The 24490-nt window shown below is 50.8% G+C and overlaps 1 protein-coding gene across 1 annotated transcript; it reads right to left on the bottom strand.

Annotated features, from left to right (window-relative positions):
- Window positions 1–17151: 17151 nt before the first annotated feature.
- LOC123159790 (protein CHUP1, chloroplastic) lies at window positions 17152–22231 on the bottom strand. The gene is made up of 9 exons (XM_044577618.1): window positions 21897–22231; window positions 21701–21790; window positions 19888–20747; window positions 18848–19804; window positions 18482–18613; window positions 18204–18385; window positions 18007–18118; window positions 17719–17862; window positions 17152–17505 (listed from the first exon to the last, which is right to left on the bottom strand). The coding sequence occupies exons 3-9, from the start codon at window positions 20671–20673 to the stop codon at window positions 17422–17424; spliced, it is 2397 nt and encodes a 798-aa protein (XP_044433553.1). The 5' UTR covers window positions 20674–20747; window positions 21701–21790; window positions 21897–22231; the 3' UTR covers window positions 17152–17421.
- Window positions 22232–24490: the final 2259 nt, after the last annotated feature.

Here is a 24490-nt window from a genome sequence, read left to right as displayed (position 1 = left end):
CATGAACATGTGTATCACTATGATCGAGATTTCAATGAACCATTCATTCTAGGTGCAAGACCATTGAAGGCATTATTCAAATAAATAGAGTAACCATTATTCTCCTTAAATGAATAACCGTATTGCGATAGTCATAATCCAATCATGTCTATGCTTCAACGCAAACACCAAATAACAATTATTCAGGTTTTAACACCAATCTCGATGGTAGAGGGAGCGTGCGATGCTTGATCACATCAACCTTGGAAACACTTCCAACACATATCATCAGCTCACCTTTAGCTAGTCTCTGTTTATTCCGTAGCTTTTATTTCGAGTTACTAACACTTAGCAACCGAACCGGTATCTAATACCCTGGTGCTACTAGGAGTACTAGTAAAGTACACATCAACACAATGTATATCCAATATACTTCTATCGACCTTGCCAGCCTTCTCATCTACCAAGTATCTAGGGTAATTCTGCTGCAGTGGTTGTTCCCTTTATTACAGAAGCACTTAGTCTCGGGTTTGGGTTCAACCTTGGGTTTTTTCACTAGAGCAGCAGCTGATTTGCTGTTTCATGAAGTACCCCTTCTTGCCCTTGCCCTTCTTGAAACTAGTGGTTTCACCAACCATCAACAATTGATGCTCCTTCTTGATTTCTACTTTCGCGGTGTCAAACATCACGAATATCTCAAGGATCATCATATCTATCCCTGATTTGTTACAGTTCATCACAAAGCTCTAGCAGCTTGGTGGTAATGACTTTGGAGAAACATCACTATCTCATCTGGAAGATCAACTCCCACTCGATTAAAGTGATTGTTGCACTCAGACAATCTGAGCACAAGCTCAACGATTGAGCTTTTCTCCCTTAGTTTGCAGGTTAAGAAAATCGTCGGAGGTCTTATACCTCTTGACGTGGGCACGAGCCTGAAATCCTAATTTAGCCCTCGAAACATCTCATATGTTTCGCGATGTTTTGAAAACGTCTTTGGTGCCTCTTCTTAAACCATTTAACTGAACTATCACGCAGTTATCAAAACGTGTTCGCAACATCCACAAACGACGTTTGGGGCTCAGCTCACTGAGCGGTGCATTAAGGACATAAGCTTTCTACTGTCCGCATAATTGCTACTATCAACTTTCAACTAATTTTCTCTAGGAACATATCTAAACAGTAGAACTAAAGCGCGAGCTACGACATAATTTGCAAAGGGTCTTTTGACTATGTTCAGGATAATTAAGTTCATCTTATGAACTCCCACTTAGATAGACATCCCTCTGGTCATCTAAGTGATTACATGATCCGAGTCAACTAGGCCGTGTCCGATCATCACGTGAGACGGACTAGTCATCATCGGTGAACATCTTCATGTTGATCGTATCTGCTATACGACTCATGCTCGACCTTTCGGTCTCCGTGTTCCGAGGCCATGTCTGTACATGCTAGGCTCGTCAAGTTAACCCTAAGTGTTTTGCTGTGTAAATCTGTCTTACACCCGTTGTATGTGAACGTAAGGATCCATCACACCCGATCATCACGTGGTGCTTAGAAACGACGAACTGTAGCAACGGTGCACAGTTAGGGGAGAACACTTCTTGAAATTTTGTAAGGGATCACCTTATTTACTACCGTCATTCTAAGTAAACAAGATGCATAAACATGATAAACATCACATGCAATCAAATAGTGTAGTGACATGATATGGCCAATATCATATAGCTCCATTGATCTCCATCTACGGGGCTCCATGATCATCATCGTCACCGGCATGACACCATGATCTCCATCATCATGATCTCCATCATCGTGTCTTCATGAAGTTGTCACGCCAACTATTACTTCTACTACTATGGCTACCGGTTAGCAATAAAGTAAAGTAATTACATGGCGTTGTTCAATGACACGCAGGTCATACAATAAATAAAGACAACTCCTATGGCTCCTGCCGGTTGTCATACTCATCGACATGCAAGTCGTGAATCCTATTACAAGAACATGATCAATCTCATACATCCCATATCATTCATCACATTCTTCTTGGCCATATCACATCACAAAGCATACCCTGCAAAACAAGTTAGACGTCCTCTAATTGTTGTTTGCATGTTTTACGTGGCTGCTATGGGTTTCTAGCAAGAACGTTTCTTACCTACGCAAAACCACAACGTGATATGTCAATTGCTATTTACCCTTCATAAGGACCCTTTTCATCGAATCCGTTCCGAATAAAGTGGGAGAGACTGGCACCCGCTAGCCACCTTATGCACCAAGTGCATGTCAATCGGTGGAACCTGTCTCACGTAAGAGTACGTGTAAGGTCGGTCCGGGCCGCTTCATCCCACAATACCGTCGAAACAAGATTGGACTAGTAACGGTAAGCATATTGAACATCATCAACGCCCACAACTACTTTGTGTTCTACTCGTGCAAAGAATCTACGCAATAGACCTAGCTCATGATGCCACTATTGGGGAACGTAGCAGAAATTCAAAATTTTCCTACGTGTCACCAAGATCTATCTATGGAGAAACTAGCAACGAGGGGAAGGAGAGTGCATCTACATACCCTTGTAGATCGCTAAGCGGAAGCGTTCAAGTGAACGGTGTCGATGGAGTCATACTCGTCGTGATCCAAATCACCGATGATCAAGTGCCGAACGCATGGCACCTCCGCGTTCAACACACGTACAGCCCGGTGACGTCTCCCATGCCTTGATCCAGCAAGGAGAGAGGGAGAGGTTGAGGAAGATTCCATCCAGCAGCAGCACAACGGCGTGGTGGTGATGGAGGAGCATGGCAATCCAGCAGGGCTTCGCCAAGCACCACGGGAGAGGAGGAGGAGGAAAGGCAGGGCTGCACCAATAGAGGGAGAGAACTCATGTGTTGGACAGCCCCCAAGCCTCAAGTATTTATAGGGGAGAGGGAGGGGGTTGCGCCCCCTCTAGGGTTCCACCCTAGGGGCGGCGGCCAGCCCCAATCCCATCTGTGGGTGGCGGCCACAAGGGGGAGGAGAGGGAGGCACAGGGAGTATGGGCCTTAGGGCCCATCTGCCCTTAGGGTTTGCCCCCTCTCCCCTTCTAGGCGCATGGGCCTTAGTGGGGCTGGTGCCCTTGGCCCATGTAGGCCAAGGAGCACTCCCTACAGCCCATGTGGCCCCCCGGGGCAGGTGGCCCCACTTGGTGGACCCCCGGGACCCTCCCGGTGGTCCCGGTACGTTACCGATAAACCCCGAAACCTTTCCGGTGACCAAAACAGGACTTCCCATATATAAATCTTTACCTCCGGACCATTCCGGAACTCCTTGTGACGTCCGGGATCTCATCCGGGACTCTGAACAACATTCGGTAACCACATACAAACTTCCTTTATAACCCTAGCGTCATCGAACCTTAAGTGTGTAGACCCTACGGGTTCGGGAGACAGGCAGACATGACCGAGATGTTCTCCGGTCAATAACCAACAGCGGGATCTGGATACCCATGTTGGCTCCCACATGTTCCACGATGATCTCATCGGATGAACCAAGATGTCAAGGACTCAATCGATCCCGTATACAATTCCCTTTGTCTAGCGGTATTATACTTGCCCGAGATTCGATCGTCGGTATATCGATACCTTGTTCAATCTCGTTACCGGCAAGTCTCTTTACTCGTTCCGTAACACATCATCCTGTGATCAACCCCTTGGTCACACTGTACACATTATGATGATGTCCTACCGAGTGGGCCCAGAGATACCTCTCCGTTTACACGGAGTGAAAAATCCCAGTCTCGATTCGTGCCAACCCAACAGACACTTTCGGAGATACTTGTAATGCACCTTTATAGCCACCCAGTTACGTTGTGACGTTTGGTACACCCAAAGCATTCCTACGGTATCCGGGAGTTGCACAATCTCATGGTCTAAGGAAAAGATACTTGACATTAGAAAAGCTTTAGCATACGAACTACACGATCTTTGTGCTAGGCTTAGGATTGGGTCTTGTCCATCACATCATTCTCCTAATGATGTGATCCCGTTATCAACGAAATCCAATGTCCATAGCCAGGAAACCATGACTATCTGTTGATCACAACGAGCTAGTCAACTAGAGGCTCACTAGGGACATATTGTGGTCTATGTATTCACACGTGTATTACGATTTCCGGATAATACAGTTATAGCATGAATAAAAGACAATTATCATGAACAAGGAAATATAATAATACTTTTATTATTGCCTCTAGGGCATATTTCCAACAACAGCATCAACAGCTGGCTAGACTTCACCGTGCACTGGTCCGAGAAGCCTATCAGTTGGAGCAGAGCTGATCACCCAGAGGTGATGCCGAATCTGGGCTCCTACGCCCTGGTCTTAGGTGCCACTTTTGCCACAAACAGGCGGGCCGCTCGCTTCTCGCGAGTGCTGATAGACGGAGGCAGTAGCATCAACATTCTGTACAAGGATACCATGGAGAAGTTAGGAATCAAGCAAAGACAGCTTCAGAGCAGCCGGACTGTGTTCCACGGCATTGTTCCAGGCCTTTCCTGCTCACCAATCGGCAAGATCCTGATAGACGTCCTCTTTGGAGACAAAGATCATTTCCACCGAGAGCCAGTTTGGTTTGAAGTGGTGGACCTCGAAAGCCCGTACCATGCGTTGCTTGGCCGACCTGCTTTGGCCAAGTTCATGGCGGTCCCCCACTACGCCTACCTTAAGATGAAGATGCCGAGTTCCAAGGGAATTCTGACCATAGCCGACGACTACAGAAAGTCATCCACTTGCGCGACCGAAAGCAGTCGCCTAGCCGAGTCCCTGGTGATCGTAGCCGAGAGGCGGCTTCTTGACCGGGTTGTGGCAATGGCCGGCAAGCAGCCCGAGATGTCGCCCAACCCCAAGGAGTCTGAAGCTAAAGGTTCGTTCAAGCCAGCCAAAGAGACAAAGAAGATACCCTTGGACCCGGAGCACCCAGAGAGGTATGCTGTCATAGGTGCAAACCTTGACAGCAAATAGGAAGGCAAGCTCGTCGATTTCCTCCGTGAGAATCGAGACATCTTCGCATGGTCCCCTAAAGACATGCCAGGTGTACCGACGGAACTCGCCGAGCACAAGTTACATGTCCGATCTGATGTGAAGCCCGTCAGGTAGCCCTTGTGCCGCCTGTCAGAAGAGAAGAGAAGAGTTGTTGGAGAAGAGATAGCCCGGCTCCTGGCAGCCGACTTCATTATGGAAGTATTTTTCCCAGAGTGGTTAGCAAACCCGGTCCTGGTGCTGAAGAAGAACAAGCAGTGGCGGATGTGTATTGACTACACAAGCCTCAACAAAGCTTGCCCCAAGGACCCATTCGCTCTGCCGAGAATTGATCAGGTGATAGACTCCACAGCTGGATACGAGCTATTGAGCTTCTTAGATGCATATTCAGGATATCACCAGATCAAGCTGAACCCGGCTAACAGACTGAAAACCACCTTCATCATGCCGTTTGGAGCCTTCTGCTACCTGACCATGACGTTCGGCTTAAGGAATGCCGGCGCCACCTTTCAGCGTTGCATGAAGAAGTGCCTCCTCAAGCAACTTGGCAGAAACGCCCACGTCTACGTAGACGATGTGGTGGTGAAGACGGAAAAGCATGGAACACTACTGGAAGACCTCAAGGAAACCTTTGAGAACCTGCGCTGATTCTAGATCAAGCTCAACCCTGAGAAGTGCATCTTCGGAGTACTAGCCGGCCAACTCCTTGGCTTCCTGGTCTCTGAACGCGGCATAGAGTGCAACCCTGTCAAGATCAAGGCCATCGAGAGGATGGAGGTACCCAGCCGACTACTAGATGTGCAAAAGTTCACCGGCTGCTTGGCGTCCATCAGCCGATTCATCAGTCGGCTGGGTGAGAAGGCTCTCCCTTTATACCAGCTCATGAAGAAGACAACCTTTTTCGAGTGGAACCCCAAGGCGGACGAAGCTTTTCTCCAATTGAAGAAAATGTTGACTACTCCCCCTGTGCTAGCGGCACCGACTCCCAAAGAGCCCATGCTCTTGTACATTGCCGCCACCAGCCGGGTAGACAGCACAGTCATTGTAGTCGAACGCAAGGAGGAAGGCAAGGCGCTACCTGTCCAGAGACCGGTATATTACCTGAGCGAAGTACTGTCGGCCTCCAAGCAGAACTACCCCCACTACCAAAAGATGTGCTACGGCGTGCACTTTGCCGCCAAGAAGCTGAAGCCTTACTTCCAGGAGCATCCAATCACTGTGGTTTGCACAGCCCCACTAGCCGAGATCATCGAAAGCCGAGATGCTTCTGGCCGAGTGACCAAATGGGCCATCGAGCTGGCTCCCTACACCATCTACTACCAGCCCCGCACCGCCATCAGGTCATAAGCACTGGCCGACTTCCTCGTCGACTGGGCCGAGACCCAGTACCTGCCGCCAGCGCCCGACTCCACCCATTGGCGGATGCATTTCGATGGCTCCAAGATGCGCACCGGCTTGGGAGCCGGCGTTGTCCTCACTTCCCTCAAGGGCGACAAGCTCAGATATGCGCTGCAAATCCATTTCGCCGCCTCCAGCAACGTCGCTGAATATGAGGCACTCATCCACGGGCTCCGGCTTGCCAAAGAACTCGGCATTCGCCAGATCCTGTGTTATGGCGACTCCGACTTGGTGGTCCAGCAGTCATCTGGCGACTGGGACGCCAAGGATGCAAACATGGCGAGCTACCGTTTCCTTGTACAGCAACTCAGTGGATATTTTGAGGGGTGTGAGTTCCTTCACGTGCCAAGAAATGACAACGACAAAGCAGACGCCCTGGCACGAATCGGCTCCACCCGCCAAGCAATACCATCTGGCGTCGCCCTTCGACGCCTCCTCAAGCCGTCTGTCAAGCCTTCACCAGAATCAGACTCCATCTTTGTGCCGGCTCCCCCCGAAGAAGTCGGATCCGACTCAAGAGCCTCAGCAGGCGGCACGAGAATCCTTGCAAATGACTCCAAGAGCGCCGCAGTCGAAGCCGGCCCGGGGACTTCAGAACCCGGCCCGGGGACTGCGGCGACCAGTCCGAAGACTCCAGAACTCGGCCCGGGGACTGCGCCAGTCGACCCGGGGACTTCATCAATCCAGCAAGCGGCCGCAGACTCCAGCCCGCCGCCTCCCAGCCCAGTCGCCCTCGTCCAAGTCGCAGTACTGACGGTTGAAGAAATAGCAGCACCCTCATGGGCCCAGCCCATCCTCAAGTTCCTAGTGAGCAAAGAGCTGCCAACTGATGAAATCCTGGCTCGGCAAGTACAACGCCGAGCGGCAGCCTACACCATAGTCAACAGAGAGTTGGTCAGGCACAGCGTCACTGGTGTCTACCAGCGTTGCGTCGAGCCAGAGCAAGGCCAAGCAATTCTCAAAGACATCCATCAAGGCGAGTGCGGCCACCATGCGGCTTCAAGAGCACTCGTCGCCAAAGCCTTTCGGCACGGTTTCTTCTGGCCAATCGCCTTGGAAGAGGCCAAAGAATTGGTCCAAAAGTGCAAAGGGTGCCAGAAGTTCCGCTCCAAGCCACACCAGCTGGCTTCCGCACTCAAGACTATCCCCATTGCCCGGCCCTTCGCGGTTTGGGGCCTGGACATGGTGGGACCATTCAGAACAGCATGAGGCGGCCTAACTCACTTACTTGTCGCGGTGGACAAGTTCACCAAGTGGATAAAAGTAAAGCCCATCAAAAAGTTGAATGGTCCGACTGCAGTGACTTTCATCACCGACATCACGACTCGGTACAGCATACCACACAGCATCATCGCCGACAATGGCACGAATTTCGCCAAAGGCGCCTTGGCCCGTTTCTGCACGATACAGGGCATCTGACTGGACTTAGCGTCCGTTGCCCATCCGCAGTCAAACGGCTAGGTAGAGCAAGCAAACGGCCTTATCCTGTCCAGCATCAAGCATTGGTTGGTCGAACCACTGGAGCGTTCGGCCGGCTGTTGGCTTGATGAGTTGCTAGCCGTCCTCTGGAGTCTGCGCACAACTCCAAACAAGTCAACCGGCTTCACACCTTTCTTCCTCGTCTACGGTGCTGAAGTCGTCATCCCGACGGACATAGAGTTCGACTCCCCACGAGTCACCATGTACACCGAGGAGGAGGCATAAGAAGCACGTCAAGACGGTGTCGATCTACTGGAAGAGGGCCGGCTGTTGGCACTCAGCCGGTCTAGCATCTACCAGCAGAGCCTGCGCCGATACTACAACAGGAAGGTCAGGCCGAGATCTTTCCAAGAGGGCGACCTTGTGCTCCGACTGATCCAGCGAACAGCCGGCCAGCACAAGCTGCTGGCACCTTGGGAAGGCCCCTTCATTATCAGCAAAGTGCTGGGAAATGATTCCTACTACTTGATCGACGCTCAGAAGCCCCGAGCACGCAAGAGGGACGACTCCGGGAAAGAGACAGAACGCCCATGGAATGCAAATCTTCTCCGAAGATTTTACAGTTGATGCAGTATGTATCACGATACCCTTTGTATTAAAGTACCAAGACTTCGGGGCCCCCGAGACGAGCTCGGGGACTGCCCTTTTTGTTATCTGTATGATAAGAATTATGCCTTCGAGTATATTACTCTTTGTTATGCCGCTCGGCACCGGGATCGACTAGTCGGCCCGGGGACTCGCTGCCTCGCGCTATGAAATGCTTCCTGCAGTCGAACAAGTAGTGTGTGGTGCCTAAGCCGTCTCCTGTCAGAAGCCGCAGCTCGCAGAGCGACTGTTTTGTGGGCAGGAGTAAGGAAGAATGGGCGCCCACATGAAAAATGGATAAGGCTCAAAGCATAAGCATAGCCTAAGCCGGCTTCCCGCCTCTCCTAGGAAAGCCGACTCTTGAGCAGCCGGCTTGCCGCTTTCTATCCAACTTGTTAAAAGACTCTAAAAATGGCCAAGTACTTGCCTTCGCAAAATAGCCAAGCATTTGATCCAGAGGCGGTCCGCAGAGTGGCCGTCTGACTAGCAAGGCGGCGACTAAGGGAAGGCGGCAAAGGAAAAAGCCAAAAGAGCAATGAGCAAGAAAAGATAGAACTCGGATAAATATTTACATAGGCCCTTGGCCGAATCTTCAAGCAGAAGTTTAAAATACACCCCGTGGGTGGAATTGTTCGAATTAACAAGTTCTCCAAAGACTACTAGAACAGATAAAATGAAGGCAAGATGGCAGCCTAGGAAGCGGCAGATGAGTTCGGAGGGTCGGAAGAGACGGCGGTGTCAGGCGCCGGGGCGGCCGGCTGGACGGTCTCGGCTTGGTCGTCTCCGGCAGCAGCCGGCTCAGTCGGGTGTGGCTCGTTGCTGGAGGCGCAGTCGAGCTGAGGCTGGTCGCCCACTCCGCCTTCTGGCGCCTCCGTCTCACCTTCGTCCTCCGCCTCGCCTTCCTCCTCGGTGCTGGAACCGATCACCTCCGCCGAGTCCTCGTCGTAATCCGGGTTCATCTCGAACCACTCCGGCGGCGCCTCCCTGCCGTCTTCAGCCCGATCAGGAACGAAGATGCTGGTGTCGGCATAGTCGGCGATGGCCGCAGCACGAGCGACGAGGGCGTCTTCCATAGCTACCAGCTCCACCTGGGCCTCTGACCGGAACGCGGCCAATCGGTCCAGGTCCAGCCCTGGATACCATGCCTTGACGAATTCCAAGGCCCAGCGCGCTCCAGCCCGGGCCGAGGAACCCTTCCAAGCCTCAAGACGACCAGCTGCGACCTCCAGCCAGTCAGCAGTCCGACTGGCAGTGCGCAGAACCGGCATGTTTGGCCACAGGGCGGCAATGGCCTGGGCGCCAGCACGTTGAAGCCGGCGCAGCATCCGATGGACCGGCCGTAGATGAGCCTCGATGCTCAGAAGCTGCTCGTCGAGGGTCCGGGGGGCGTTGGCGGCAATCTCCGCACCATCTGCCCTCCGCGCCTCGCGATCAGCCTCGATGGCTTGAGTGGCCGCCTGTGAGTGGCCAGGGAAGAAGTCTACTAAGACAAAAAAAAGCAAGTCAAAATCAGGAGTCAGCCCGACCCACAGTCGGCGGCTCAAAGGAAACAAAGAAACTCACCGTAGACGATGTCCTCGATCTCATGGAAGCCGGAGGTCAGCTGTGCCTCCTTGTCGGTCCAGGAGGAGCGCTCGCTTTCGAACTCGGCCAGGAGAGCAGTCTCTCTCTTCTCTGCCTCGTCTTGCGCCTTCTTGAGCAGCTCCATCTGCTCCGCCAGCTGCGCGGCCAACAGGTCGCGCTCTGCGGCGAGTTTGCTGCACTCCTCCCCCTTGGCACGCAAGGCGATGTTGGCCTTGCCCAGCTGCTGCTGAAGAGTGGCGTTGGCCTCTGAAAAATAAAAAGGAAAAGATGTTAAGTCGTCAACAAAGAAGGTCACCGGGAAGATCCGGCCCGACTGCTCAGCAGTCGGCCCGAATCTCGGGGACTACAGCCCGCGGGTGCGTCAGCGCGCCCCCGCGAAGAAGAAGGAGGACTCACTCTGACTCTCCGACAAGTCGACAGTTCGCCTGCCCAACTCCTCGATATTGCGGTTGAAGGCAGTGACGCGGAGGTTGTGATACTCATGTGATAGGAATTTGTAGACAAAGATAAGTATTGGAACTCGCCAGAAGGAGTTCCAAGCAGCCTGCTCAGCAGCCGGCCCAAAACTCGGGGACTACACCCAGTGGGTGCGCTGGCGCGCCCCCATAGAGAAGAACAAGGAAAAACAAAGTCAAAAATGAAAGCATACCCGGACGGCTACTCGCGACGCCAGATGCGCCTTGGTGCAGGCCTGGATGGCGTCGCCCTCGGCTCGCAGTTTCGCCTGAACATCCAGAAGCACCTGGTTCAGCGGGCCCATGCCGCCTCCTCGCACCCACCCAACGGGCGCGGCACTCGTCGCCTCGGCGTCTGGGATGGCCGAGCTGGCGGCGCCGGTCTCCAGGGGGCGTGGCGCCGAAATCGCCTTCTCAAGGCGGTGGTGCGCTGGCGAGGCGACTTGGAGGAGCAGCCTCACCACGGACTCGTCCTCAGTCGGCGGCACTGGCGGGCCTGCCGGCTGTTTACCCTACACACTCCCGGACGGCGGCGGAGGCGGCGGTGGCGGCACGGCCGTGTCCGACATGGAGGCCTCGCCGCTTTCCCTCTCCATGATGGGGTTCTCGCTGCCGGCCTCCCCAGTCTGCCCCTGAACTCCGGGGGCGGCGGCGCGGAGTTCAGCGGGATGACGAGCAACGCCAATTGGCGGTGCGCGGCCTCCTCAGCTTGCCGCCTTGCCGTAACAGCGGCTTCGACCTCATCCAGCTTCCTCTGGGCGGAGGCCGTCGCCTTCTCAGCCTCCGCCTTCTCCAGACGGGCGGCCTCGTCCTCGTCGCGCTTCTCCCGCGCGTTTCGCTCCATCGCCTCCCGGAGGTCGGCGACGGGGTCAATCCGCCGAGTAGTGGCGGACGTCTCTGCCGACCCTATGACGGAGGTGGCGGCGACCCTCTCGAAGGTAAGAGGGGCCCTGAAGCGAGGAAGGCATGTAAAAAAATTTGGACAAGATTCACCAGTAGAAAACAAGACAAAGGCGGAGGCACTTACGCGGAGACCAGTGGCGGCTTCTTCACTTCCTTACGGAAGCGGTTGGCCTTCGCGATCGCCTCCTCCCGCTTGGTCGCGGCGGCCGCCCCCTTGAACTTCTTCGACCGGCCGCCAAGCAGGCTCGGCCCAGCCCGGCGCCTCTTCACGCCGCCTTGACCGTCCAAGCCGGCGGAGGAACGAGGCGGGGCGACTTCCCCTCGGCGTCGTCATCAGGCCAGTCGGCAAAGGTGGCCGAGGGCCTGAAGCCTCCTCCTCTCCCTCCTCCTCCTCCTTCGGCGTCGGCCTCCATCATCGCGGCCCCCAAGTCAGGGTCATCGACGTCGCTCTCCGCTCGGTCGGGGACGAACTGACGGGCCGGGCCCATGGTGCCGGCTGAAGGCTGGATGAGGGGATTCTGACTCAAGAAAAACCAAGAAAATCAGAAGTCGGACTCGGCTGCAAAAGGAGACGGAGCAAAAAGAGAGACGACTTACAGCAGGCGGGGGGTTGGCGCGTGAGTACGGCTCCTTGCCGAACCGCCAATCCGCCGTGAGACTGCAGTTCACGATGTAATTCACCGTGTCCGCCACCTCCGCGTGGGGCATGTCCTTAGAGCACATCCGACTCGGGTCCCGGTGGCCGCTCATCTAACAGATCAGATGAGGTCGGCCTTGGAGCGGGAGGACTCGACGCGCCACGAAGGCGGCCAGCAAGTCGGTCTCGGTCAGACCCTCCGACTACGTCAGCACTCGGAGTCGCGCAACGGTGGCGGCGCCGACAGGGGTCAGTGTCTTGACCCGGTGGGACCAGCTGGGAAGCCTCCCAGCCGGTGCGCCGGCTTCGTAAGGCGGAAGATTGACCCAGTCGTCGTCTGGGGCGACGTTCTTCACATAAAAATACGACCGCTGCCACATCTTCACCGACTTGATCGGCGGAATGGTGGGAAATGGGTTGTCGGCCACCGATCTCCGCATCACGATGAAGGCGCCGCACTGGGCCGGCACGCCGGCGACATGCGTGCCGAGCTTGGACTGAAAAAACTCCCCCCACAGCTCGATGGTGGGGAGAACACCGAGGAAGCCTTCGCACAGGGTGGCAAAGGCAGCCAGCAGCACCACCGTGTTCGGGATGAGGTGGTGCGGTTGGAGCCCGTGAAACTCCAACAAGGAGCGAAAGAAGCCGCTCGCCGGTAGCCCCAGGCCGCGCATGAGGTGCGAGCGGAATACGACCCGCTCGCCCTCCTCCGGCGCCGGCGACACTTCCCTCTCCGGCGCGGCGCGAGCTCGCACTAGGTCTGCGCCGGGGAGGCGACGCGTCCTGCGGAGGAACTCGATATGGTCGTCGTCCACCTCAGAGCCGTCCCACACGCCGGAGCGCACGGCAGGAGGCGTGGCGGCGAAGGAAGAGCTCATCGCGGCGAGCGTGGTGTGGTTCGGCGCGGCGGCAGCAAGAGGAAGAAGAAGCAAGAAGAAAGCAAGGGGAGTAGGGGAAATGGGCGCGCGTGCTCCGCTGCCCCACTCCTCCCGCCTACTTATAGGCTCGTGGGCTGAGAAGCCGATGGGGCGGGCGTGGGATTAACTGTGCACAGGACCCCACGCCCCCCACGATTTATCACACAGAGTAACTGCGCGCAGTTACAACATGGGAATCCCAACCGTACGCCCGGCCACAGCGGATCCGTTCGTGTGTCGAGGCGCGGTAGTGGCGGGCCCCGCCTGAAGCCCTGTCCCGTCGCGCGCGTGGGTGGGCAGACTGACCCCGCCACGTGGCGCCATGCGACGGACCCGCAACGGGCGGCTGCCCGAAAGCTTATCAAGCACGCTACCTGGACCCCGCTGCGACCTTCAAACTCTTTAAGAGGCAAGACGGCTTTCTGCGAGTCCGACTCCAGCTAGTCGGCCTGGAGGAAGACGGCGAGCAAGGTCTAGATTCCACCAGAAGGAAGAAACTGTTGAAACTCCTCGATATATCACCCTCGGCGCCTCACCAGCTTCGGGGACTACTGTCGGAGTAATGGGCCACGGGTAGGCTAACCCGAGCCCCAGAACCTTTCAAAACATCGGGGCAGACTGCGCCCCTCAAGACTCCGCGATAAGGAGCCGCCTTCTGGGAGTTGGCGGCAAGGCCGCCGACTATCCCTCACGGCCGAGTCCCAAGGACGACTTCGAGATAAGCCGACTCCTATTGGTGGCTTCCAGAGAAGCCGGCTATGGGGAGTCGGCCCGCGACTCCAACCACCTCCTGCCTTCGCCACGATGGACGGGACGGGGTACGGTCACCGCGTGGCCCATCCCCCTCCCGCCTACGAAGGGCCGGCATGGCTACAGTGCGCCGTATCAGTGGAGATCTCCATCCGGCGCGGCACTGTTGCCATGCCTGCCCTGACCTCAACCCCCGTGGGCGGCGCACTGTGCCCACGACGGCCTGCCTGTACGACCCAGAGACGGCGGGTCCCACCCGTCAGTGGGGGTACAGAAGACGGCAAGAGCGCCACAAGACGGACCCGTTGGGAGTCGGCCCCCGGGAGTCGGCCGACCCCTCCCACGGGCCCCACACGCCATTAACCAGACAAGACAGGGAATGGCAACAGTGATCGCCCGTCAGGCGGCGGCACTGTTGCCACGACCCCATGACCAAGCCAATGTCACTAGAAGCACGGCTACAGTACCAGGCCTGTCGGCGGGGCCCGCCAGTCGGCGGGCCCCAGCAGTCGGCGGAGAAGACGGCGGCCTAAGAGACAGACGGCTGGGACCCACACCCAGCCGGATTACCATTGTATCCCTGGGGGGCGGGCCTATATAAGCCCCCCGGGACACCCATGCAAGGGGGATCGCCCCTTTAGACTAGACCAGATCATATAGGAAGGAGGGAGCTAGCCTCACCTTCTCCTACCTCCAGGAAACAGCTCAAGGAGTGACCTTGTACTCACTTTGCCTTAGTGATCATGCGGATACCCCGCAGAGCAGCAGTAGGGGTGTTATCTCCACGGAGAGCCCAGAAGCTGGGTAAGATTCGCCGGCGTGCATGCCTTCGCCTCATCCCGTTTCCAGGCACCGGCGACATTCTACTCGCCCCCACCATGATAAGCCATCCTTTGGCATATGTCGCACCCAACCCCCGACAAACTCGGTACTGACTAGTATGTCGATGTTTCTACTTTCGTTCTTTGAAATTCCAAAAGGGGTTCGGAAGCGACTTGATTTCTTTAGATCTGGGTTCTTCTGGCAGTCTGATGAGGCCAAGAGGAAATACCATCTCGCGTGATGGGATATTCTTTGCCGACCTAAATACCAAGGGGGTCTCGATATTGAGAACTTAGAAATTAAGAATAAATGTCTTCTGAGCAAATGGCTATACAGGCTAGAGACAGAGCCGGAGGGTATGTGGTCACAAATCATGTGCAATAAGTATTTACACTCGAAAACACTAGCCCAGGTTACCATGAGACCGACTAACTCGCCATTCTAGAAGGGACTTATGAGAACGAAGGACTCGTTCTTTCGTAGGGTCAAGTTCTTGGTTGGCAATGGGATGTCAACAAGATTTTGGGAGGATACGTGGTTAGGAGAGACGCCCCTGGTCGTCCAATATCCCACCCTTTATAATATTGTGCAATGTAAGGAGGATTACGTAGGCACATTCCTTCAAACTATTCCCTTGAACATTCAGTTCCGATGTGTGTTAGTTGGTGAGAGATGGACTGCCTGGATGCATTTGGTTCGAAGACTGATAGAAGTTCAACTCTCCGACCAGCCGGATTCGACACAATGAAAGTTTACTAAGAATGGAATTTTTACGGTGAAATCACTCTATATGGATTTGATTAATTCTGGCCCAGTCTCAAGATCGTTGCACATCTGGAGGGTTAAGGTTCCTTTGCGTATTAAAATCTTTATGTGGTTCGTCCACAAGCAAGTGATACTAACGAAGGACAACTTAATCAAAAGGCGATGGGTAGGAAGTTCGCGGTGTTGTTTTTGTGATCATGATGAAACAATACAACACTTATTTCTTGAATGCCCACTTGCCAAGTTACTTTGGAGAATGATTCATATAGCTTTCAACATTAATCCTCCAGTCGATATTGCGTCGTTGTTTGGGACGTGGTTAGCTCGGGTTGAATAGATTAGTGCGGCTTGTATTCGGATTGGAATATGTGCGCTATTATGGGCTATATGGAACTGCAGGAATGATATGATTTTTAACAAACAACACACTTTAACTTTTTTGCATGTCATCTTCAGAGCTACAACTTAGATCCGTACGTGGTCCTTACTCCTATGGACTCCAGGGAGTCTTTGATTACTGGGTGCAACCAATGGGAGATGGTAGCTCGGATTATATTTCAACCGGTTCGGATGACGCTCGCATAACATGATAGGAGTCTAAGAAGCTTATCCTTCATATTACCATATCGGTTGCCTTTGTCGGCATGTAATTTTCCTTTTTTACTTTGCTCTGCTCCGTTTGCGAGATGTAAGACTATTATGACGATACTTCGTGAATTTTTAATAAAATGGTTGCATGCATCATGATGCAGATGCCGGGGGCATGCCTCCATTTCCAAAAAAAGAAAGATAAAATAGATGACGAGGCAAGCAATAAATGAAGAAAGAGAGGAAAGTGATAACATAACTAGTTAGGCTGGTCATAGTGGGGAGTAACTTAGACTAGTAACATGCATATGTTACTAGTCTATGTTACTACCTCTATAGTGCATAGTATCATAGTTAGTATTATAGGTGATCTCATTTATTGCTATGCATGACACATAGTAGCATCATATTTATTATGTTACGGTATCTACCTATGTTAACATAACCATCTCTCTCTTCTTTAATTACCTGCCACATAAACATGTTTGCGGGTCCCAAATACATGATACTACTTATGTTACCCCCACTATGACCAGCCTTACTAGTAGTATGAGTAACATCACACATATCAAGGCAAGATATGTCTATAGCCTAATAAATGAAGTGTTGTATGTTACCACACATATATTACTCCCCACTATAGAGGTAATATATGTGTGGTGACATCCAACACTTCATATATTTCTCCGTTTCAGTTTACAAGCCCTACGCGTATATCTAGGTTGTCAATTTTATCACCCTAATATAAATTATATAACACAAAAATTATAAGCTTTGAAAATAGAACATCTGAAGTTTATATTGGTATATTTTTTTATAATATATGACTTGTATTAGGTTGGTCAAATTGACGACCTAGGGATACGCGCACGCCCTATAAACTGAGAGAGAGGGAGTAGTAACGCATGTTACTAGTCTATGTTACTATCCATTGTGGCTAGTCTCAAGCCATTGCACTACTAGCATGTTTGTGGTATTAGAAGAGCTCGCCTTGATAAATATCTGAAATCCGATGATGATTTGTGAAGGGAAAATGGATCTCTTTTTTTTCACTTACCGGTGGTGTGATGGGTAAATATTGATAACTCCTATTTGTGAAGGGAAAATGGATCTTTTTTTTCCCACTTACTGGTGGTGTGATGGGTAAATATTGATAAGTCCTAGGACAATTTGTATGACGTACCACCAGAAGCATTAGGCTCTTTATTATTAGGGGAAGATTTTTCGTCCATTCCTAGCAACTCACAAGGGTACGGTAGGGTGCCGGAACTGCAAACTGAAAACAATTTTCCTTGAAAAGGAGGTTGAAACACCCAGCCTCTGCAAACCGAAAACATAGCTCACATAAACTCGCATGTTTCAGCAATGTCGCTACCAAATCCCTACGCCCGCCGGCCGAAGCTGGTTTCTTCAGGCTAGCACACACAACTACGCACATACACACACACCAGCCCTTCAAACTGTCCGCCATGCTTACTGAGAAGGTAAGCCAGTGTTTCCCGCGAGAAAAATTCAGATCATACTACATCGAGTTGCCTTCCTACTGGGTATTGTTTCTGACATGAACAAGATTTCTCAGCTCCTCAAATGCATCCATGGTCTCTGTGTCGAATCCTCCGGCAAACTGAAAAACAAAATGAACGGCCAATTTAGGGCACGCGCCATAAGGTTTCCCTGAGAATAGACCCCAAATAGCCAGAGGTTCTCAAGTAACACAGATAGCATGGAGATTAAACATAAACAAAGAAATCAAGAAGGCAGATGCGATAATAAGTAAATGATAGGTGCTAATCTGATGAATTCTCAAGGCAATGTGCTGCTGCTGCAATGTTGTTACCTGATGAATTCTGAAGGCAAATCTCACAGCCTGAAGGAGCATGTACTCCAGAGCTAGATCCTTGTTCAGAGGTCCCATGTACTGAAGCTCCATAGCAACTCTTTTCATGTACATATTTGCTAATTTCACAGAAGCAAATTTGATCTGCAGTGGCCAAGGGAAATGGATTACTCCGATGATATTTCCAAACTACGTTTGCCGGTACTGGTATGATAGTAATGTGGCACCAGGAGCTCAAAAACCTGCAGAGGGGTGGTATAATAATACAGAAAACTATACATCATTTACCTTGCTAATGAGATTGTTGTCAAGCATCCAGTCAACTGGAATGTTGAACTCCTTGCACTGCCTCATCATTGCATCCCTCATCCTCAGAACGTTGTACACACCTCGCTCAGTCCTGGATTAGGAATGCCAACCAAAGTTCAGTACACAATGTGATTCTACAGATCAATTTTTTCTTATACTAGTAAACTTGGCCATACTTTTCAGACACTGTTATCATTTTCTTAAGTGCAATGTCACAGGGAAGGCGTGGGTCGTCTTTATAGTTAGAAACTTCCGATTCCAATTTTTTGAGGTCTTGGTAGCCAAAAGCCGCCTCTCGCAAAGTGTCCGCCTTCCTCTCAGGCCAATCAAAATGCTTCAGCACTGCTCTCTCATCTACCTTCAAGTAGCACAATTAAATGAAAAAAGAGTAGCTTCAGTGACTGATGCAACTGAAAAGAATGCTTGCAGAATGGTAATATTAGAATATGCATACCAGGAAACCGAGTTCATCATCAAGCCACTTCACAAATGCAACGACGTCTTCTATATCTTTGTAAGCTGCATTAGTCACCTCCTTGATCAATGATTTCACAAATTCACCTTGAGTCTCAACATCCGCCTTGATCTGAAAATGGAATGACAAGTCAAAGCACAGAAGTCAGTGCAGGAACCAGCTGCTTACTGTTATCTACTCCCTCCGTCCCAAAATTCTTGTCTTAGATTTGTCTAGATACGGATGTATCTAATACTAAAACGTGACTTGATACATCCGTATTTAGATAAACCTAAGACAAGAATTTTGGGACGGAGGGAGTACACTGTATCATGGGTATGGGTTCAATCTGGCTGCTCTACTTACAGCCTGCAAATGCGAAGAACGGTTCTCGATTTCACCAATCATACTACTCCGCACATTTGCCGAGTTAGCAGTTTCAGTGATTCCACCCCCAGAAGTATCTTTCTTTGAATCCCTTCTCATAAGTGAATGGTAAAGCTCTGCAACTTGTGGTGCCCTCTTCATGACTCCAGTACTTCTTGTGGAAAACTTGGGCGGGGGAGGCGGGGGAGGTGGGCGGGGTGGATTTACAGTCGATCCATTAGATGGACCAGAATGTGGCAGAGACACTGAAGGTCTTGGTGGAGGGTTTGGAATGCGCAGGGTGCGCTTTTCGACATCCAAGCATTGAGACTTGCATATTTCTGGCTTGCCAAGAGCAAATCTTGAACTATCAGATTGACCAAAATCATACTTGTCCACAAGGAGCTCACGCTTTTCCCTGCCTGCCTGATCCTTATTACAGGATACTGCTTCCTCTGTTGCCTCTGGAAGGCAGATGAAGGTATCAGATTGCCTCCTCTTCACAATGTTCAAGTCCTGTGCACATCCCTTTGATCCACCAAGTGAGTGCCTACGTGTGGGGCTTCGCGTTTCTGCGGCTTCAATCCATGCTCTATCAAGAAGAGATTCCTTTTTAGATGTTTGACAGTTTGTATCGTTCTGAGACCATTGCTTGATACGTTCGGCAATGCTGAGCCTTTTATCATCAGAACTGTTCTCACCATTTCTGGTGTTGCCATCACAATGATCATCATTACAAGCCATGCCATCATTATAATCGAGATCAGTGATTGCTCTGGCTGTTTGATCTGAGCTACAGAGCTCATGACGTAAACATGAATTGATCCACCGAAGATAAGCAAGCTCCTCAACCTCAGTCAGCCGACTCATTTGCAGGCCCTCAACTTGCTTGCTCAAGTTTGCATTGGTGTGCCGTAACAATGAGGCCTCTGCTTGAACCTTGGCGACTATCTCGCTCTGTTGAAAATAAGGACACAGAAAAGATTAGTTGAAGTAGAACTAGTAGTGTGCTAGAAATGGTCAAATTGATGTGATGGTACCTCTGCATTCTTTTCAAGGACAGCCAATTTGGATTCTGCTGAAGAGAGCTTGATTGCAAGACTTCGTTTCTGAAACTGAAGCTCTTTGTTTAAACGACGCAGCTCAACAACTTCAAGCTCCAAGTTTCCTGAAGAAGATACATTGTCCCCATCCGCACTAGAAGCGCGATTGCCATGCCCATCCAACCTTACAGTTTCTTCATGCTGCTCCACCATAGAAGATAGAGCTGATAGCTGTTCAGAAAGGCTTGTTTTCTCGGCTTCCAATGAAGTTTTAAGCCGTGCAAGCTTGTCAATCTCATTCTTCCTAGAATCAAGCTCCTTCTCGAGTGCCGAAACCCTTGGATTTTCTCTGCATTGCTGCAACTCTGATTGCAAAGCTGATTCTCTTTCCTTGGACTCACGCAGTTGTTCCCTGAGATGGTCCAACTCAAGAAAAAGATCATGAGATGCCGGGGACCTAATACCGTGGCAATCAAAGGCATGGGGATGAACTTGAGCACCAGCAGGGGAGCAAGGAAAATCTCCTATCAGAGATCTCTTAACCCTAGATTGGTATGTAATCTGTTGGTTGCTCTGGTTAACATTCTCCACGCTTGCAAGAGGCGGCTTCTTGCTTGCAATAGCTGCTGTCTTCTTGGTTTTCTTGTCGGCTGTGAACCCCTTGACAATTTGGGATCCCCATGATGACCCAAACTTGGGCTTGAGAGGATTTTGGTTACTCTTGGAGTCAACCCTCGATCTGCATGGCTTTGATTGGTTGTCGAACATGATCTCCTCTTTCATCTTTACTCAAGACAAAGATACTCTGAACACCAACCATGCAACGGTGGCAGAACTTTACTACAATGTCACACTACCTGCAAATAAAAGAGGACGGAAATGTGAGTAATTCACCAGGAAGAAACAAATGTCACCACCATAATATAAAAATAAATGGAATAACAAACAGGCATTTCTACAGAACTGAAGGACCAGATATAAGGCCCTTCCCAATGCTTCATGGTGTACAGGTGCTAAGGGTGCCACATAGGCAAAAAAATGATGTGGCAAAGCAATTAAAGAGGAGAGAGAGTATTATGGTGACCCCAATAAGAACCAATGCTAAGCACGTGGACCTAGGCAAAAAGACTACCAACCAATACATGAAGAAGTTTTATTAGTAAACAATTAAATAGAGGAGGCTTAGCTACAAAATCTAAGCACCGATGCATTAGGGACATTAGTTGCTAAGCATTTTAATGCACTTAGCACCCCTTAGCACCAATGCATTGGGAGAGGTCTAAATGCCCTTCCAACTTTCCCATAAACAAACAAGCACATCAACTCAATATCTGATCAAATTAGTCCTTTTCGCTAGACTCTAGCCTAGCCAGGACCATGAGCTCTTATCGGCGAGACTCTAGGCAGGATCATAAAGAGACACTTAACCTTGAGAATACATGTCTAGTTGCTCCCATGAATGCCTTTTATGCAGCACTGCGGGCTGGGCTCTGAAGGAAGTAACGTTTATCGCTAGCATAGTAGCATTGGAAACTGAATCTATCTATCCCCCAATCTGAATCCGGAATAGTATTTACAAGAAGCAAATTGCAAACAGGTATCGTACAGGCCTGAGCAATCAAGTTCAGTGGTATGAGGCCGCACATCGAGAAGTACCAGATCCCTAATCCTTGCTGCCCAGCACAACACATTTGCCCCCAAACAGCATGGCAAAATCGAACCTTTAAGCTGAAGAAATCGAGCTTAAATAGCACAGTAACTATGTAGTACTACATGCCAGTTGAGATGAGTGTTTTTCAGACAAACTTGCCTCCCATCCCGCTGCCGGAATGCAGCGGACCGGTGTCCGGCGAAGAAAGAGTGGAGATTGTCAGAACACCTCCCGATGCACCTGAAAACACTGCACAAAAACACGAATCTGAACTCGAGCAGCAAACAAACCCCCTCGGACATCAGAAACCCCCTCCCAAAACAAACATGCTCCAAGCCCTGAGCTTGGGACCTACCCGCGGCGCCCCGGACAGAGCCGCGACCTTGGCCTCCCTCCGTGGAAACTGAGCTGAGCAGCTACTGATGAACAGAGAAGGGGACGGGAGCGGGGCGAGGGGGGGACGAGGAAGAGGAGGGGGTGGACGCGACAAGGGAGGGAAGGGAGGGCAGGGCAGCTTCGGATGCTCGCCTCGTTCCTGCGTCCCCCTCCCCACGCCCAGGATTTTTCTATGGGGCTCCTCGCCGGATTCCGAGACGAGGTCGCGGAGGGTTCGACGATTTGCTGGCCGCCTTCTCTCTCCTTGGTCCGGTCTGGTCTGGTCTGGGTGAGGGAGGTGGGTTTTGAATTTTGAAATGAGGGCGACGCGAGGCTAGGGCACTAGGGCGAGCGGGTAGCCGTAGCGGCCAGGGGACACGTGAGACAGGCCGATGCGCAGACACCGACAGGTGGAGCCCGTCTCGGGCAGTCATCGGCTTTTTCGTCTGACTTTGTTTGTTTGTTTTCTCTGCGTGCCTGCGTGTGCAGCACTGCTGCCCTTCTTCGCCGTCGGAATATAACGTCTTTTTGTACAGGAGAAATATATTAAAAAATAGGAGAAAAAAAAGCAGAAACGTGCATTTCTTTCCTTGACGTAATAGGCAGGCGCTCTGCCAAGTTTCATTAAGATGGGAGAATAACAAAAGAGTTCAATATAAGCTACTCCCTCCGTCTCAGTTTACAAGTCCTACGCGTATACCTAGGTTGCCAATTTTATCATTCTAATATAAACTATATAAAAAAAGTTATATCTTTGAAAAATAGAACCTCTGAAGTTTATATTGGTATATTTTTTGTAATATATGACTTGTATTAGGTTGGTCAAATTGACGATCTAGGGGTACGTGCACGCCCTGTAAACTGAGAAAGAGGTAGTAGTATATATCTTTATCTTTTATCTAGAGGACGGAGCGTTGACCCGTTGGTTGGGCAGCTGAGGTTGCTGCCAGCCCACCCGAGTTCAAGTCTCGGCTTGGACGCGTGGTGCTCGCGGAGTTTCTCCTATAAATAAATGCCAACAAGGGTTAACCCTTTGGGTTGGTCTCATTTTTTTTATCTTTTATCTAATCTAATCTAATAATAAAGCAAATTAGATTTCTGGTCGTCCATCATACATTTTACAATAAAGTCCCTCTATTTTCCGTAAATAAATCTGCGGTACATGTTTAAGTCATTTTTGACTTTTTTTGCATTTTCTTGGAAAATCCCTAATGTTTTAGGTAATCAACCCGCCGTCCATATTAAGTCAACCGACTTTTTTTTGTTTTAACATAAAACCCCCTGACTTTTCGGTTAATCAATCCGCAGTTTATCTAAAACAAAATTATCAATATCTTTTAAACCGTAACTCCGATTTCAACTTGATTAGAAAAGTGTGTAGAATCTAAATATGATGCTATTTTTAGCTACTAAATATTTCTAAAATATTATTTTGGTGTGAACTTAATCTATAATGTACGATCCGTTTTTCTTTCTTACTGATAGAGAGGAAAGAAAACATCGATAACCACGCATGCACACTCGTGAAAAACCTCGCGGGAAAAAAGAACATATTTCTCATTTTATTTCGAGCGAGTGTGCGCGCGAGAGAGAGAGATGCCTTAGAACTGACCGCATTCAAACACGCTTTCGTTGTATGAGCACTGAGACCGCCATCAACAACAAAAATGTGATGCCATGTGAAAATAAAGGACGTGAACACATTAGGGTCTTGAGTCATGGTTATTGGGTTAAGAACGTGTGTTATTTACTCTTCCGTTGCAACGCACGGGCTCTTTTGCTAGTATTTACAAAAGGAATAGCAACAACAGTAACAAATCCTTCCGGTCCCAAGAAAGCTAGGGTAGATTAGGATTAACACTCACAAGATCTCGAAACCAAGTCATGTTGCTATCACAAATATACACGTATTCTTGTCCATAGTTAGTTCTTTGGTGACAAAAGCAAAATCTAATACCAAAGCAAGATGATGAAGGATGACTTACGTCGCTCGACGGGTTCTCAACATGGAAGGGCTCCACGACAACCTCCATAGGGACCTTCGTCGGCTCCAGCCAGTCAAGACGTTGATACGGTGTCGGACCTCCATCGGTCCAAGTTCGTTCCTGGCTACCCGGATCGGATCCTCTGGCCCTGTTTATGCATACAACGGAATCTCCCGAGCTGCCATCGGGAGGACACGGTGCGATACCCAAGTCCTGAGGATGTGCTCCCCCTTGAGCTTGCGGTCCTTCAGCGGGGCTCTAGCTTCAGCAAGCTCCTAGGTGCTCTTGGATAGGTAGTCGAGGGGAGCCCAAGAACCTAGTTGTCGGATTACGGGTTCCGCAAACCCTTGAGAGGTTCGAACTCTGGGGTGTGTGCGAAGATCTCTCTCTCCCCAATCTGCTGACCCGCTAATCTCATAGCCTAACGCATCGAGCTCGAAGGAAACAGGACACCGCAATTTACCCAGGTTCGGGCCATCTTGCGGTGTAAAACCCTACTCCTCCTTTGGGGTGGATTTGCCTCGAGGGGCTGAGGAAGAACTAGTATAGTGGAGAATAGCCTCAAGAGGCGAGTTCTTGGGCTCAAGTG

Source organism: Triticum aestivum, chromosome 7B, assembly GCF_018294505.1.
Source record: "Triticum aestivum cultivar Chinese Spring chromosome 7B, IWGSC CS RefSeq v2.1, whole genome shotgun sequence".
Classification (NCBI taxonomy): domain Eukaryota; kingdom Viridiplantae; phylum Streptophyta; class Magnoliopsida; order Poales; family Poaceae; genus Triticum; species Triticum aestivum.
Note: the sequence above shows the minus strand (reverse complement) of the source record. Positions and strands in the feature narration are given on the sequence as shown.